The sequence below is a fragment of the Haliotis rufescens genome, unplaced genomic scaffold (assembly GCF_023055435.1).
Source record: "Haliotis rufescens isolate VD_foot unplaced genomic scaffold, xgHalRufe1.0.p SCAF_5, whole genome shotgun sequence".
Taxonomy (NCBI): domain Eukaryota; kingdom Metazoa; phylum Mollusca; class Gastropoda; order Lepetellida; family Haliotidae; genus Haliotis; species Haliotis rufescens.
Window position 1 is genome coordinate 30,164,942 of NW_025964223.1, and position 19,450 is coordinate 30,184,391.

Here is a 19,450-nt window from a genome sequence, read left to right on the forward strand (position 1 = left end):
GACAGTACACCATTGGGATTGCAAAGGCGAATTAACAAACTAGATTCCTATTGTCAGAAATGGAAGCTTAAAATAAATACTGATAAAAGTAAAGTTATTGTATTTAGAAAAGCTGGCAGATTGAGGAAATATGAGAAATTTTATTTGGGTAGAGAAAACCTAGAAAATGTTAAATCGTATAAATACTTGGGCGTTCATTTTTTGAGTTCTGGCAGTTGGTATATTACACAGAAAATATTAGCTGAACAGGCATGGAAAGTGTTATCATTAGCTAGATCATCAATTAAGGATTTTTATAGTTTACCACTTAAGGTCTTATTGCATATTTTTGATGTAAAAATTGTACCTGTTTTGCTATATGGAGCCGAAGTTTGGGGTTTTCACTCTTCGCCTAATATTCTTCATGTTCAGGATAAGTTTTGTTAACAAATACTCAGACTTTCTGTCTCGAATCCGAACATTGTAGCTCGTGGTGAGCTTGGCAGGTACTCTTTGAATGTCAATAAACACATTAAGATAGTTAAATATTGGATGAGGTGCATAGGTCAAAGGGAAAATATAATATTGTACAATGTTTATAGATATCAGTATAGTTTAGCAGAGAAAAATATAGATTGCTGGGCACTAAAAGTAAAAAACCTATTGTTCACTTATGGTTTTGGACAGGTATGGATGGAGCAGCGTGTTGTCAATGTCCAACAATTTCTAGTCGTGTTTAAACAAAGATGTATTGACATAGACGTTCAAAATTGGCTATCAGACCTTGGTAAATATTCTAAACTTGAAATGTACAGACAAATTGAGGTGCAGTTAAGCGAAGAAATTATTTTAATGTAATTAATGTAAAAGCTTATTGCATAGCGTTATGCAAGTTCCGCTGTTCCAACCACGACCTAATGATTGAGTACGGTCGACGTCTCAAACTTGGCCGTAAGAATCGCCTTTCTCCCTTTAGTGTAATACCTAATATTGAATCAGAACTACATTTTTGTCTTGAATGTCCATTTTATCAGGACTTAAGAGAAAGTCTTATTCTAGAATTTTATTTTAAATTCCCATCGAACAATAAGCTTATTTTATTATTCACATCACGGAAAATCACGGTCATAAATAATTTGGCTAAATTTATCTTTTTAGCTTTAAAGAAACGTAGTAAATCTTTTGCATAATATGGATGTCCATCATTTAATATTTGCATAAACAGAAACTGTCATCATATTATATGGCGCTTCAGCGCTTATTATGTCAAGTTTCATGTATAATGGGCTGGTGGCCCCTTTACCGTAATAAACACACTCTACTACTAATATACTTTCCTTGATTGATTATATGACTGCGGTCGTAGATCCGGATGTATCTAAATATGCTCAGTAAATACACAGGATTTATTGTTATACTATTAGGATTTAAAGATACAATTGAGTATTTATACCCTTGTTCATAAAGTTAGTCACTACTTTTTTTTTCACATGTTCGATTTGTATGATTTGGGTTATGATTAAATTGACAAAATAAGAAATCATTCCGAGTATATGTGTATTATATATTGTACCCCAATACGTAATTAAATTGTGTATAAATAAGGACACTAGGATAATTACTGTAATTGATTATTTGATAAACATATTCACATTTAGTTGCGTAATATGTCACAGAGGTAAAGCTAATTCATAACAACTAATTGTCCCATTTATTTGGCTTCTATCTTTTATATGAAACAAATGCTATAACATGGGGTGATAAACTTTATTGGCAATAGACGTAGCATATAATTGTCCGCATGAACAGTCTACTCTGTTCCAGATATGTTTATTCATTTTGTCAGCATTTAAATTGTTGCATTCCTGGCTCAATGATTCAATTGACGAAATCTTGTTCCCTGTTTTGAATTACCGTCAGATAGTTCCAGACCAATTATAAAATTTCCAGCCCTATGTGTTGCGCATAATTCCGAGATAATTCGAAGTTCATATTCTTGTACGAACACTTATCAAAATTCATTTATACCTAGTACTATTATGTACATATGTATATTAGTTCAAATTATAATAATGAGGCCCTCTATTCTCGAAATGGTCTTTGTTCTACGACAACCGTAAGTTGGTATGGGAAAACAAAATATTTGTTTAATTGTTCAAAGTTCATAGTCAATGTCATATGATTATAGACAAGGAAGATAAGAAATTAAATATAAAGAGTAGCCACTTTAAATGACAGAAATTCTTTTAGTTAAATTTGCTCATGATTTGGTCTTTTCGTGGTAAATAGTGCCAAAATACTCTTCATTATTTACTTTCATGTCATTACTAATCTCACATAAGGTCAAAAGTTGTACAACGTTTAACAGATATGATTATGACATGTTGTATCCAAACATATCCAAACAAATCCAAGCTTGGAAATATGACCTTGACAAATTTTGGAAAGGTCATATTTCCATTTGGAATGGTGGTATTTCCAAGTTTTGGATTGTTTAGAATGGATGATATTTTGTCCAGTGTAAAGCATGAATCGGAGACAGCGTCCCAAGTTGAGCATCTCAATGAGAGTGTGTAGAGCTCTGTTTCACAGAGAAGACCCTGGAGATGAGGGTCTCCTACGACAACTACATGGCTACATCCCAGGGAGACAGTGAGGGGGAGTCAATGCACCCAAAAATATGTTTGAAATACCACCTACTTAAATTGATACGCAAGATAAATACGACATATACAAGTTGATTGCCTAACATACATTAGCACTGATTTTGAACTCAAAGACATGTGCTAAAATACACTGAAAATGTTTCAGGAGTCAGGCTTAGTGAGCGTGCCCACACCCACACACCAAAACACACACTCAAAAGAAAGAAGTGATGATTTCCCTTCTCAGGACATGCTCATGTGACATTTGGCATGATATACGGTATTCCTAACAACTGATTGGGATGACTGACAATGAAGAGGATGTCTCTTTAAAATCTAAAGATTTTTTTAGTGTGATGTTAACCAAATTACAAAAATATAGGCCATGATGTAACAGAGGTAAGGTATTTGAAAGAATTATGGGCTTCACACATTGTACACATGTGGGAAATCCAACCTGGGCCCTCTATGTGACAAGCGAAAACTTTAACCACTGAGCTACCCCACCGCCCCTAAGAAGGAGAGTGATATCTGGAGAGAACATTTACTTAATTATTGTGAACATAATATATGACCTTGAGAGTGAATTTGATCTTCAATAATCATATCAGTAGCAAGGATTTCAAGCACCTTCCAAAAGGCTATACAGCATAAAGCATTGTAAAGGCCAAATATTATGTTCCTAAGGATGTGTTCACACAGTGCCGATTATGACTCCCATTTGAGATCAGACAGGGCTACAACACGAAAAGTGAAAAAGTCGGATTACTATCCTCAATGATCTGGAACGTCCTATCATTGTCTGAACGCAGTCACATACATTCGTAACAGAGTCCTATGGATTGGGAAAGGTCCATTGAGGTCAGCCAAGCACTCCTGACAGTATGGCGCATCCCATAACATTTGGGAAACTCAGCCGATTTTGTCTAGTCGGATTATAATCGTGACTATGTCATGACAGATTCTGCTGTATCGGATCAAAATCGTAACAATGTCCCGTGTTGTCTGGACGGTGGTCTGTGCATCGGGTGCTATCGTGATGAACAGGCATGATTTGGAAAAATTGTTCATTGACGTTTCTTGTCAATTGTGTCCAGATTGCGTCCAGATCTTGCCGAATGCGAAGCGTGTTTGTTGGTTCACTGTCCGGTCACTGTCTGATCTCTGTCAGATCACATTCGGGAGAATCAGGACGCTGTCTGGACAGATTCCGTCATTTTTTACCAAGTCGAAGATACAAATCGGATCAAATTTGGATTGTGAATGATTGAGATTGACGAATTCGTCTGGAAACGTCTGAATCGGGAAACTTCCTGAACAATATCTGATTGTTGTCGTAATTTAATACATGTTTTTACAAATTTGTGAATCACAGGATTTTGATCAGAGTATTGACAAATTTTAATCGGGAATTGTCCTATCAAGGACGGCAGTATAAATCCTGAATGTGTGACTGACCCCTTAGTGGAATTCAGTGTAACAATTTGTTTTAGCAATTGCAACTCATTGTTTGTTTGTTGTTTAACACTGCACTCAGTATGGTAGACTGAAAATAATTCAGACAATTCAGTGATCAATATTGTGAGACAACGATCCATGCCGTCAGGGTATGATGACATGCAATCCCAGAACCTGACCTTCCGATCCAATGGTCACCTCTAATAACCAGCATAGGTTCTGGGGACCTATTCTTACCTGGTATCCCAACCATGTAATACTCTTTGAAAGTAGGTCACAGTTAGTGTTAATCAATTACATAACTACTACATGCATAAGACATATTAGTGGAAATAATAATTGAAATGGCACCCATACTTTAAACATGTTAAGTGTAACCTCCACTGTGAACAAGACTTGTATTAACTTAAACATAGTCACTCACAACCATAAATGGTTGCCCTGCCCTACTATTACACACAATGACATATACCAAGTTTAATTGACCTACCATAAACGCTTCCTGAGATGGACGGATAACAAATTATTTTTCAAGCTATGACCTTGAAGATAATTCTGATCCTTGAAATGACGGAACAAGGTCTCAACAATATTCCACATGGCTATAAAGGATATATACTTTTTATGAAATCTGTGCACTGTACAGTGCATGTGGTGGCGGTGGTTGCCAAATTCTGACAAAATCTTAACATGCCTAATGCATCACTCTGCATGCTATATGGGTTTGCTTATATAGTTGACAACAGAATTGATTTATCACATTTATATGGCTGAGAAAGTAGAAATTGAGACACTGAGGCACTTGAAGCTAAAAGCTAAATTTGATTTAATTTACTTTGAATAGAAAATGTTTGAAAATGTGAGATAAGAAAAACTCTTTACATTAATACTGTTAACTGTGTTCTGATTTTGCCAAGCCTGCCACCACCAGCCTTGTGTTTTGACCAAGATAACATGCCATGAATGAAATGAGAACTGCATGTGTTAACCATCTTTGGGTCAGGTAAAATGAAAAAGAGATATATTGACTCTATTTGCTTGTATATATGCACAGATCTGGAACAGCACTCACCACGACTAACTTGATATCCTTTATCTCACGTTGTGGGCTCAGGAGGTCACTACTATCCATGCAGATGCCTGTATCCTCTGAAACTGCTTCCTGGGAAAAGTCAGTAGATATCGACTGGAATTTTGCTTCCTGGGAACAGTTCGGAGACTGTGAGAGAGATCCAGTAATGTCGGCTGGAGAACTGTATCTGTGGTCACTGAAGTCCCTACTGCTGTCATCACTGTAGTCTTCCACACAGCTCAAAACAGGTGGCGATGGTGTGGAGACAGAAATGACATGGGCCATGATAACATCAGAACTGTCACTACTGGTTTCACTGAGGTCAGTTGTGCAAGATGATGTCCTCTCAACTCCATCAGTCCCACAGGTCTCTGTCACCTTTAACTGGCCTTGACATGTGCTAGTCTTACCACCAATTGATTTAGATCCATCCTTGCCTGATTTGTGTTGTTTGCCCTTTTTTGTTTTGCCATGACTCTGTTTCCTGCTCCCTTCTGTCCCATCTCCTTCAAGCATCTCCCTTTTCTCTTCTCCCCTCTCTCCGTGAGTCTTGAACGATTTAGGTCTTGAAGCTCGGCCTTGGCCCTTCACCTTTGAGTACATGTCAGTATTAAACAGATTGATCCGTCCCTCTTCCAAGTCCTTCCAGAAGGTGTCCTTCAGGGTACATGTTGTCTGTGGTGATGTGTCTATTGGGACAGGTGGAGGGGAGAAAATGGGCATGACAGGTTCCTTGCTGGTGACAATGGGCTGCAACCGACAATCAGAACACTCGTCTTCCAATGAAACTTCGCGTCCTGCCATCAGAGCCTGAAACAATTAGAACCTGGTTGAAACATGCAACCAAGAAAATACACTGAGTTATCAATTATGGCCAATAATGAGGTGGCATGTCCGAAATGTAGCAGCTGAATACACTGTTAATATACAAATAACTACCATTTGTGAATATGTCTGTTATTGTTTTCACAATAGTGACAATTGTGTGTTGCTTTTACAAGAGCCAACTAGAAAAACAAGGTGGTCAGTATGATCCATTGATTTGGTTTCTTTTGTCTTTTGGTCCATTGTTGTCTTTACCAAATGGACACCTCATAAACATGCCCGAAAACAATGACATACTAATCATACTATCAAGTAGTTTTCTAGTCCTTAAAAAAAAAGACAAATAATTTGTTCAGGTCTTTGAAAAGCATTTAGAAGTGATTCACATAAGGAAGAGAAAATATGGATGTCAACTTCTTTATTATGATGAACAAATCGGGGCAAATTGCCTAGCTGGCTTCAATTTGCCTGTTGCTATGTCCATTCTTACACCTATCAGTGCTAATTACTGAGTTAGTGAGTGAGTGAGTGAGTGAGTGAGTGAGTGAGTCTTGGCTAGTATTCAGTTGTATCATGGAGTGTGAGCTTGATGTGGGAGGAAAGTCCAAGGTGAGTCAGGTCTAACAACGATTACCATTTGGAACAAAAACATTAGCAGAATAAATTTAATGCAAACCAGGATTCAAACCCATGATCATACTTTTATGGCGTCCCCAAGGGAGGCAACTACGAATCGTGGCGCCTTAGATGACTGGGCCACCTGTGCACCACTTCTTTGACCAAGAGACTGTTTGTGCTACACTTTATCAAATTCCAATCATACATACTCAAGCTGGTGTGCACACAGAGTGACCTTGACTTTCAATCTTCACAAAACACATGCCAAAGTATTGCATACATGGCATTACATTATTAAGTCTCCATAAGTAGTATAGATGATGGGGGTTCTGGACTACTTCCACCAGAGCCAGATTTATATACCTATACTGCTACTACAGAGGGAATTTTTTATGTCAAAATGATGAAGTGATTCAACGATCGCCATGATTCGTATTAAAAGAATCATCAATATTGATTAATAATGGATAAAATTTACTATAGCCTTCAACATTTTTATTAATGTAAGCATTCGTTTAAATGTGATCCAACGATAGTAAACAATCTATTTTTAATCTCCAACCAGTTCTTTGGTTTTAGCACGGAATAATTGACTCGCTTGTTGTCCTATGAACTTTTTTTTCTCGTCTTCGCTTATACCACTGGTCTTACGAGAATTGGATCGAATCTCCGGCTTCATTAATTCATTAATTCTTTAATTGATCTTGCTTAAATGTTTTGAGAGTAAACATCAACCTTATTAAATGTCTATTATACGGCATAAATATCTTTTTAAGAGAAATGCTGTCACTTTTATCAACCCTTTCGCCCCGACTGCCCGATTTATCGGGCAGGATAAACCGTGTCCCAGAACCCGGCTGCCCGAAAAATCGGGCAGCGTAAGCCGTGGCCCAGAACCCGGCTGCCCAATAAATCGGGCGGCGCGAGCGTGTTTACAAAATCGCTCTTTCTACTTCCTTTCTCGTGTGTAATCTCGTTCTAAATATGGAAACGAGATCTACACGTAATGACACGTCATTCTATTTTGGCGCAAAAATCGCGGGTATGTCACCTGTTTTCGCGACAGGTATTTTTCTCGCTTGAATCGTAAATCAAGCGTAATGGCGGCCAACTACGATTCGGATAGCGATCAGATGATTAACAACGACTCTATCGGGAATAATAATGTGTTTGAATTGAATAATTTACGCGAAGGGGAGAGGGAATTTCGCGAATATTTTGGTGAAGATTTTGACGGTTTCCAACTTCCAAGAATGGGAGTGGCAGAGTGACCACAATAGTGGAGACATGAGGGATTTTAAAGAGGCGACCGGACTCAAGCATATATATTGACACGGTGAGTGAAGAGTCGTGCTATTGATTTTTTCCAACTGTTTTACAATGATTCTGTGTTTGAACAGATTATCAGTGCGACGAATGAGAATCCAGCCACCGACACGTGAACAAGCGATCACAACAACAAAGGTGAGTGGCATGACGTATCTGTTTCTTTTTTTTTAAATTTATTTTTCTGATCGCAATCCGAATTGTAGTTTGCCGGTTTGGCGTATGTCCTTATATTTCGCTCAATTTGAATAAAATTTATTTCCATATTCATGTTTGTTTTCTTGTTTTTTACATCTTAATTTAAATTTTAGTAACTGTAATGATTATTTATTTATTAATTGATTTAATAAAGTACTGATTTAATTTATTATGCAATTGTAAATAGCAGTGTATTGTAAATATGTTATCACAACTTGTATATTTGCAGAACTTGAATTTACGATCTATCCGTCCTTTTACAATCTTTCCCTCTTCAGATCAATCTGTGTTATCTTCCCTGTGATGTCATTCTTATAGTAGCTGTGGTTCAATGTTCAGATAATGTGATAAATAACTTTTTAAAAACTTAAATACTTAATTTTTGTTTCAAATCCTGAAAAAGAACAAAATAAATCAAATATTTGTGTTTTTACCTGTGTTAACGAGTTTACCTAAGAGGCTGTAAGTGTATCATAAGTAATATGTGACATCAGTATAGAAAACAAAGTCAGTACCAAGAGTTGTAAACTTGTTTATTTGTTTACAGATGTGCATGAAGAGAATTTACCTGTAACACCTGGGATTACCTGTGCCGTCCAAGATGACAAGACCACTGTGTTATGTTTACCTTGTATCTGTGATTTATTTTTGTGATTTGTAATACAATTTGAGCCAAAATTCATTGTCTGTTTTCATTTTTTCAGTGTTTTCAAGTTTTATTTCACTTGTAAACACCTGTAATTAGAAAATAACAAAGGTTAGAGACAATAACAACAAAGAATATTAAAGTATACTTAATCCTCTTTACAATGGTATATGATAAATGTATATTAAAAGCAAGTTTCTGGTAGAAAAAGTGCATCAAAAATGATAGGGTTATTTTCCAATAATACTGCCAGGGAGGCCAGTGTACAGGCCTTGTCAGTGTCAGGGACTGCAGAGTCTCAAGGGACATAACTCTGGGGCAGCCAGTGATGAAAGAGTTAACTTGGACCCCCTCAAGGGTTGCAACAGGTGATGCTCCTACATAAATAATACTACAACGTCGACACTAGTGTTGCTTTAGCCATTTAATTGATAGACCTGGTAATATCTCGAAGGCATCTTCTGGAGTATCCCCAAACAAGACTTCAATAATAAGTGTAGAAGGATTATGTATTGCACTGAAGTTCTGTTTTAGATTTTGATGGTTTTGATGAGGTGTACTCCCCTCCGAACTTTCAAGAATGGCAGTGGCAGAGGGACTACAATGGTGGAGACATGAGGGATTTTGCAGAGGAGACAGGGCCAAAGAATATTGACACGGTGAGTGGAGATAGTTAGTTGTGCTACTGATTTTTTTCAACTGTATTTCGATGATTCTGTGTTTGAAAAGATTATCAGGGCAACGAATGACAATGCAGTCTACAAGAGAATGAACGATCCCAACAACAACAAAGGTGAGTGGTATGACGTATCTCTTGATGAAATCAAGGCTTTTTATGGCATTTTGCTGTACATGGATATCATGAAACTTGACAGGGATGAAATGTATTTGCATTCTGGCATTAAATATCCTTTGTTGAAATTTCCAGTCCCTGACATTATGTCCAGAGAGAGATTCACTCAGGTAAAGATACTTGCATTTCAGCACTGACAATCCTTATGCTAATGACAAACTGCACAAGGTACGCTACATACTTGATCATCTCAGGTCTTCTTTTCAGGAACACTACAGTCTCCATCAGCAAGTGTCAGTGGACGAGGCGATGATTCCCTTCAAGGGCAGGCTTAGTATCAAACAGTACATGCGAGATATGCCGGTAAAGTTTGGTGTGAAGGTGTGGGTCCTGGCCGATGCTGTCACCGGCTACTGTTCCAACTTTGAAGTTTATGCAGGGAAGTATGGAACAGTAGTCGATCGACAGCTTGGGCTTTCAGGACAGGTTGTTGTTACCCTTTGTAAGGAAATTCTTGGCAAAGGTCACATCATCTTTACAGATAATTTCAACACAAGTCCTACACTTGCTGATTATCTTTTGTTGAAGGAGACGTACCTGTGCGGCCATGTTCGGACCAACAGGAAAGGCTACCCGACGACACAGCTACCAACAGGAAGAGATACTACTCGCCTCGACCGTGGATCCATCGACTAGGTTGCCCATGGAGACTTCGTCGCGACGATGTGGAAGGACAACAGGCCGGAAGAAGGACTGACGACCAAGAGGAGGAAGAAGGATGGAACTCGGGATGAACTTGCAGTAACACCAGCGGTGGTAGAGTATGGGAAGTACATGGGGGGTGTAGAGAAGCTTGATCAGAACACGCGTGTGAACAAAAGTAAAAAATCTATGAAATGGTACAGGCGTGTTGAGATCAAGCTAAGAGAGATTGCCATTTATAATGCATATCTCATTGAAGGTACGATCATCGACCACAACCCCCAGGGAAGCCGCAAGAGATCTCCTGTCCTTCAAACTTGACCTGGCCCATCAGCTCATCGGCAATATCACCAACAGGAACACTTCACGACAGCGACATGGTGACAACGAGGAACAGCGCCTGGACTGCAACAACCACTGGCCTTTGTGCTAAAAAAAATCAAGTGTTTCAGACAACCCATCCAGGAGTGACATACAAAGATAACCCATTCAAGAGGTCAAAGACGTCCATGAAGTGCTCCAAGTGTGACGTCCCACTTTGCTGTTCATCAAAAAAGAATTGTTTCCAAGAGTACCACACTAAGGTCCAGCTGATTATTTCAACAAAGCCCTTTGCCACAAACATTTGTAATTAATGTAAATATATTTATTACCACTTTTAATAATTGTAAATATATTTATTTCCACTTCTTATATTTGTAAATATATTTATTACCTCTTTTATATACACATATTTATTTTACACTTTTGTGATACTTTTATTTATTACGTTATGCTTGTTTACATTTTATACTTTGTTATACTGTGATACGTTTTCCTTTCAGGTTGTACTCTAATGAATGTACTCGGTAATCAAACATTTGTCTGCATCGCAATGTAATATATTGTAATGTAATTACCTAATTTAGGTAAATGAAATGTAACCTATTTGTCTAATAGAACTTCTTTTTAGCACATGTAAGCCGTTTTTTGACAAGTAAATTTTTAGCAATAAAAGTATTGGTAACTTATTTCTTCTCAGTAGTAGTTAACAAAATAGTTTTATCTTTCAAACACAAACATTAAATTATTCTAGCTATGAATAACTTTAAAAGTAACTTTTGACATTTATATGTGTGTTTTTCAAGCTTATATTGTGCAGATTACAATCTGAAAAGGGACGCAACTCTTGGCTACAACCTTTTTCTTTTTTTTCTGATCGCAATCCAAATTGTAGTTGGTCGGTTTGTCGTCGGTTTGTCGTATGTCCTTGTATTTGGCACAATTTGAATAAAATTTATTTCCATATTCATGTTTGTTTTTTGTTTTTTTCATCCTAGTTTAAATTTTAGTAACTGTAAAAATTATTTATTTATTTATTGAATTATTAAGTACTAATTTAATTTATTATGCAGTTGTAAATAGCAATGTATTGTAAATATGTTATCACAACTTGTATATTTGTTGGACTTACAATCTTTCCGTCCTTTCAGCTCGTTCTGTGATGTCTTCCCTGTGATGTCTTTCTTGTAGTAGCTGTGGTTCAATATTCAGGTAATGTGAAAGATTACTATTTAATTACTAAATACTTAATTTTTGTTTCATATCCAGAAAAAGAACAAAAAAAATCAAATATTTGTGTTTTTACCTGTGTTAACGAGTTTACCTAAGAGGCTGTAAGTGTATCATAAGTAATATGTGACATCGGTATAGAAAACAAAGTCAGTACCAAGTGTTGTAAACTTGTTTATTTGTTTACAGATGTGCATGAAGAGGATTTACCTGTAACACCTGGGATTACCTGTGCCGTCCATGATGACAAGCCAAGACCACCCTATTGTTTCTGTGATTTATTTTTGTGATTTTGAATACAATTTGAACCCAAATTCATTGTCTGTTATCGTTTTTTCAGTGTTTTCAATCCCTGTAAACACCTGTAATTATAAAATAACAAAAGTTGGAGACAATAACAACAAAGGATATTACAGTATACTTAATCCTCTTTACAATGGTATATGGTAAGTATATATTAAAAGCAAGTTTCTGGTAGAAAAGTGCATCCAATAATACTGCCAGGGAGGCCAGTGTACAGGCCTTGTCAGTGTGAGGGACTGCAGTGTTTCAAGGGACATAACTCTGGGGCAGACAGGGATGAAAGAGTTAAATCTCCTAGATTACCTGTGAATGTAACTTCTTTCCGCTTGAATACATTATCTTGTAAGTGTAAAGCGTATAACTTGCCATTGGTACTGGGTTTACCGAATCCTTCTGTGTCTCGAAGATCGGAAAGCGCAATTGTATTACATTGTCTAAGGTTATGCGCTCCAGGGCCTGATGAATCAACCATTATTTATAATATGGAGTGTTACACTCAAGTATCCTATATGTACAGGTTTAGTAAAATCTAAATAAGTTTTACATTTGTATACTTATCCTGCATTACTCCTCAATGCATTCACTGCCTACTTTGCGACAAAAAAACTGGGACAGCGTACCGGCGATGGTCCTTGGGTGAAGGCTCTGTTCCGCAATCCCACTTTTACACCGCGCCGTCGCTGTCCCCGTGACCTCACGTGATCAAAGGTCAACTCTTCACATCACTGCCTGTCGCCCGAGCTTAAAAAACATACTTTTGAGGTTTCTGAAGCCAAAGTGGGGAGGCAAGTCTGCGACGGGTGGGCCTTAAACGTAGTAATGCAGGATAAATATACAAATGTAAAAAATATTTAGATTTTACTAATTTTTTTACTTATCCTGCATTACTCCTTAATGCATCTGTATCGGACGGTTTGGAGGTGGGAAATCCTCACAATACAGAAACCTCAATAATTCACACCCTGAAAATATGACACAGATTGGTCAGTAAACCGTTAAGCGGAAAAGTTGAAAGAAAACGCTAACGGTGGGGTATTACAATGTGGCAAACAGAAATTAAAGAATAGTTCCCTATACATTTTTAGTAATAAAGACAACGAGCTCATCAGCCAAATCTTTACTTACTATATAATTAAAGCCCTGATGACAACAAGTATTTGTCACAGAGTGACGAAATATCCCCCGCCTGTACACCATAGTACCAAATATGAAGACAATCCAGCGATTAGTTCTTGAGATATTGTGGCAACACCGTTTTCCAACTCCAAAAACAGATTTGCCTGCTGTGACCTTGAAAATGGGGTCAAGGTCACCAAATCTGACAGGTGTATGCGGTGTCTGTATATACACTATAGTTCCAAATATGAAGACAATCAAGCGATTAGTTCTTGAGATATCGCGGCAACACCGTTTTCTAACTCCAAAAGCAGATTTGCCTGCTGTGACCTTGTCAATGGGGTCAAGGTCACCAAAACCGACTGGTGTCTGCGGTGTCTGTATATACACCATAGTTCCAAATATGAAGACAATCCAGTGTTTAGTTCTTGAGATATCGCGGCAACACCGTTTTCCAACTCCAAAAGCAGATTTGCCTGCTGTGACCTTGAAAATGGGATCAAGGTCACCAAAACCGACTGGTGTCTGCGGAGTCTGTATATACACCATAGTTCCAAATATGAAGACAATCCAGTGTTTAGTTCTTGAGATATCGCGGCAACAAACAGGTGGGACGTACGGACGTACGTACGGACGGTCGTGAATACTATATCCCCCGCTTCGCGCTTTCGCGCGGCGGGGGATAATAACTTGTCTTCCACTGGCGAAATCTGATCGATTACATCAAACAGGAAAGGCTCTGTATAGGGTGAGTACATTATTTGCGTTGAGGGTTGGTAACTTGCTGAGCTACAACCACCGGCCCAAAACTCTGTACACCTTCAATGCCCTCGAGAGTCACATCGCGAAGATAATGATGAGGGAAAACTGTGTCAGACCTCAAAAAACATCCTTCCATGATTGTCTTAATAGTACAATTGCTGTGTAAGGCCATGGTAGAGGCTAATGCCCTGATCTCATGTGGATTATTCGTTCTTGGCGGATCCAAATTGGCGATCGAATAGGCCTGAAGGATGACTGCGTGTAACCATAAAGATATGGTGTTGCGACTGACCTCGGTTGTGGATGTAGCAGATACGGGTATAAATAACCGCTTCCTCGAACCACGCCTAGTCTTGGAACGGCGGATGAAAATTCGCAGTGCCCGTACTGGACATAATAGAAGTTCACCCTCATCTTCACTGCCCACAATCGTCGAGATTGGTGGAATGGTGAAGGAACGATCAGGTTGGCCTGGTAATTGATTTTTGGCAATATAATCCCAGCACAACCTGAGATGTACCGCTCCGTGCGTCCCATGCTCAAAACGAACCCCGGGTGATGTCGATTGCATGTAATTTGCTCACCCGTGCGGCCGTGGCTAATGCCAAGAGAAACATTGTTTTCTTGGTGAGGTCATAAAAGGAGGATGCATTGAGGGGCTCAAATAGGGGTCCTCGCAAACATCCTCGTTAACTGCAACCAAGTACGTGGTAATGGTGCTACCTTTCAAGTGTCTATGGGTACGCAAATGTAGGAGGTATTCAGCTAAAAACTGAGGTGACGCAGTAGTAGGATCTTGACCTTTTGCCTTGCAAAATGTTTCAAACGATCCCCACTTGTCATCGTAAAGGCCTCTAGTAGAGGGACGATGAGCTAAGGTTATAGATTTTGCTGCCCGAGCTGAATAGCCCTTTGCACTTAATGCCTTCTTAAGACGAACCAACCGTGCAGACGAAATCTGTCTGGTGTTGGATGAGGCAATTTGCTGTGAGTGTGGATAAGACGGTTGGACCACTGTGGGAGGTTATTTGGGAGGGTAGTGGATCGTTTTCTGCTAGCTTTCTTAGCTCGACAAACCACCCTCTCGCTGGCCACCAGGGGTGACCAAAGTCAGAGCAAGTATTCTTGTCTCTTTCATCTTTTGTATTACCCTGGGAAGTAGAACTGGTGGCGGAAATGCATACGCTTTTAGTCCTTCCCAAGGAATGCTGAATGCGATCTGGTAACGGGGAGACATATGTCAATAGTTGGTGGTTTTGGCAAGTTGCAAACAGGTCAATGTTTGGTTGCCCGAACTTCCGAACCAATAATTGGAATGCTTCTGTGTGAAGTTTCCACTCGGTGGGTGCTACCCTGTCTGGGTGTGATAGAGCATCGGCCAGAATGTTTCGGAACTGGGGATGTGCTGAACTATGAACTGTAGTTGCAGCCGATCCACTAGATGGAAAAACCTGAATGTCTGTTTAAGTAGCGAGTGGGAGTGTGTTGTTCCCTGATTGCGCAGGCACCACACCACAGTGCTGTTTTCTGTGGATATGGAGAGTCGGGTTGATTGTAGTTGATTCTGCCAATGAAATATGGCTAGAATTACGGCTTCCAACTCCAAATTGTTTATGTGCCATTTCCGATGAGCGCTTGACCATAGCCCTGAGACTGTCTGGTCTTGTAGGTGAGCACCCCACCCCTGAAGAGAGGCGTCTACGAATAGGTGTAGATTTGGGGACAGCCCTGATAAAGAGATTCCTCTAAGACATTCGACTCTATCGTCCACCAACGGAGGTAAGGTCTCAAATGTATTGGTAGCATGATGGCCCTGAGTGGATCCTGACTCCTGATGTAGGGATTCAGGAATTGTTGTATTGGGCGTAACTGTAATCGGCCTCTGTTGTTTAGGTCCTGGGCTGAGGTGAGTAACCCTAGCAACACTTGCCATTGGTGAAGTGTGCGTGGTTGACAAAGAGCAGGTGACAGGAGGCGTAAAATCTTGTGCCATCTGTCCCTCGGGGCTGACAGGAGGTTCTGATCTGTTTGAAATAGTCCTCCTATGAACTGGAGACGAAATGATGGAGTTAACTCCGATTTCGCCTTGTTGATTATCCAACCCAGTTGATAAAGAAGCCTTCTGGTGAGTTCCCGGTGGCATACTAACGTCGGTGTGTGGTGATGACACAGGAGACAGTCTTCTATGTACGACTCGAACCAAATGTTCTTCAGGTGTAGAAACGCGGTTATGGGCTTCATTATTCGTGTAAATAGCCACGGGGCCAATGAAAGTACTGCCCACTGGTAGTGGACCCCATTGAACTGGAACCTGAGGAATCTGCAATCGTTTGGATGGATCGGTATGTGCAGATATGCATCCTGTACATCGATACTGATCAAGGAATCGAATGTTTTTATGCTGGTTCTGAGTAGTCTCAATGTAATGAGGCGGAAATAGGGTGGACGCTTCAGATAGCACTTGTTGAAAACAGAGAGATTGTGTATCATTCTCATCTTGTCTGAGCCCTTCTTGGGTACCAGGAAGATGTGAGAATAAAATCCCGGAGTTAGCGCTGGGGTGTGTATAATCTCTATGGCTCTCTTTTCCAATAGTAAGTCTATGTTGGCCTTTAAAAGGATATGTTGCTTCCTTGGATAATTCCCAGGGATGGGAGCCGTGGTCAACGGAGGAAAAACCTCTATGTCTAGTTGGTAACCGTGGCGTAGAATGTTGAGAACATAATCGTCCCTGAGTATGCTCCAGTTCTTCCAAAACTCAGTCTCCTGCCTATGGGGATATCGACAATTGGGGCGACTGGGGGTAGGAGATCCCAGTCGTGACTGTCTAACATTTCAATGTTTGCCCCTCCTATCGCCTACCTTACTGTGGTATTTACCACGTCGGGATTGATAAGAACCCTGGGGTTTGCCTCTGCCACACCCTTTACCACGAAAGGAATCTTGCACCTGTCCTTCCTTAAGAGACTCACGTCTAGGCCTGTAATTGCCTGACCTGCCTGATCGCTGGGAAAAATTCGGAGAAACATGCTCCAACGCCTTGAGTGCTGTTTCATCCCTTGCGTAACTGGAAACCTTGGCATGTGTGTCAAGATGATTGAAGACCAAGGTTGACGTAGCAGTCTGCGCTTAAACTCCGAGTCCCAAGTAGATAAGGCTAAACAACCCAGTCTCCGAATGACAGTTATTTCCGCCAATGCAGATTCCTCATATGGTCAATCTGACGCTGTTGAAAATCAACTATAGTTTGGAGGTGATCTAGTCGGTTAGGATTATCCTCTGACAGATCCTGCTCTACCGCCCGAGTAGACGATGCTAATGCTGATAAAGGTTTTAATACCTGTTTCAATAAACGCAACTCTGGTATCCTGAACCTTAAGAGTGGTAGGCCTTGACGAGCCTGTCATTCTCTGTATATCCTCATCCAAACTATTTGCCTAGTTTGCTGCCTCAAAGCCATGAATAGGAAATTCATCTTTCCTAAACCTGGGAGGCTTGAATGACGGCGTAAGTGTTAGCCTGGCGAAGTCCTCATCCAAAGATCTAATCATATCTGACATCATAGGGTCAATCGGAATCAACGTAGGATGTGTCCAAATAGTATATTTTTTATCTACCCCACTACCCGGAGAAGGTACTGAAATGAGGCGGTCAGCTACCCAATCAGGTACTTGAGCCAATCGAGGAATCTCCCTCCTCACCATGAATCAGAACGATGTTGATGTGTACGTCTAGATGGTGAACGACTTCTACTCCGATGTGCAGTATTACCTCTGACCGAGGGCTTAGATGAACTGCCTGGTGACAAGGAATCATGAGTTGATGTCCAAGTACGGGCAGGTGTACTGGTACTACTCAACGAAGAATGTACTGTATTATGACTCACAATAGGAGTATTATATACATTAGTCACTGGAGTAGGTGGTAAAATATGTGCCGTAGATGTAGTTGATGCAGGTGTCTGATACATAGGCATAGGCGTGGGCGTAGGCGTAGGCTTAGGCTTAGGCGTAGGCGCAGGATACAATTGTGTCATAGACTGCTGCCACATTGATTGTAGAAAATTTTGCATCCAATTAGTGTTTGGAATTGGCATAGGCGCCTGCGCTTGCATCTGCTGCGCTGGATACGTTGGTACAGCGCTAAGGTGATCCTGCCCTGCTTGTGTAATATCGTACGCTGATAGCCCTGGGGCTGATGTCATTGTAGATGCGCTTGGGTAGTAGGACTTGGCTGCACTCGGCGCAGGCATATGAGACGCAATGCTCAATGGAGTAGACTTGAGTCTAGCTTGGCTTGGCGCTACCCCTGACAACGCATCTTGAGGCGCTGGCGCACTGTCTGCAGACGTAACAGATGTAGAATTCTCAAAGGACTGCAAATTAGGTCCCATTTTAATACGCCCAACATTCTCCGGGAGAGAGGATTCCGGCGGCATTAGCACCTCCACGGTGACAGTTACAGCCGACCTATTATCCCTCAAAGATAAAGGTTGCGTCGTAATGATCGAATCCTGTCCCTCGCTCATTTGCGATAGAGACATTTTCCTTTTCTCACGACTTGATTGCTGCAAAATACATTTGTGAGTAACCTGCCTATACCTCGCGAAACTCATTGGAGAGAGGTTTATACAAAAAACACATTTAGAATTTGCGTACACGTCAAACAACGTGGATGAGGATCTTTAATATTTTTTTTTCCACGACAATTAGTACAATGCGCAAGCATAAGTTACGCAATAATATACTAGAAGGAAAGGAGACTGTAATTTACTGCCGTAGATAATAATTTCTCGACAAAATTTTGGAACGAGTTGAAAGTGTATAAATGATTGAATATACGCAACTCAATGAACCGCCTAAGCTAGTAGTATTGAAAACAACATATGAAATATGTTATACAGACCTAGCCAATAATTGTAAACAATTGACTACCTTTGCCAAGCAAACAATTGTAACACAATTCAAAATGGCGAGGAACAGAGCACGTGGCGGGAAAAAAAGACAGTCTTTTTTTTCGCCTCAAAACATCAAAAATACAACTTCACAACATGTTGAAAGTAATATGAAAAGAATACATCACCCATCGCAGAAGAATTTAGAATGGTAGACGAATTTAAAAGGTCTAAATAAATCCAAAAACGAGAGCTCCGCTGGAAACGTCCTAGCTGTGTCGCGACAGGGAGTGATGTGAAGAGTTGACCTTTGGTCACTTGAGGTCACAGGGACAGCGATGGCGGGGTGTAAAAGTGGGATTGCGGAACAGAGCCTTCACCCAAGGACCATCGCCGGTACGCTGTCCCAGTTTTTTTGTCGCAAGGTAAGCAGTGAATGCATTAAGGAGTAATGCAGCATAAGTAAAAAATTGATGTTTTACATCTAATACAGAAATTTTGAGATCTGAAATAATACCCCGCTTTAAGTTTTTATATTGTAATGATGAGAAAGATTCCGTTC

General features: G+C 40.0%; 1 protein-coding gene across 2 annotated transcripts in view; it reads right to left on the minus strand.

Moving 5' to 3' along the window:
• The window catches only part of LOC124122159 (M-phase phosphoprotein 8-like), a 112,501-nt gene that overhangs the window by 62,377 nt on the left and 30,674 nt on the right, over positions 1 to 19,450 (minus strand). For both annotated transcript variants that reach the window (XM_046485283.2, XM_046485284.2), the window contains exon 3: positions 5,155 to 5,964. In XM_046485283.2, coding sequence (XP_046341239.1) covers positions 5,155 to 5,964 — 810 coding nt within the window. The remainder of the gene's footprint in view (positions 1 to 5,154; positions 5,965 to 19,450) is intronic.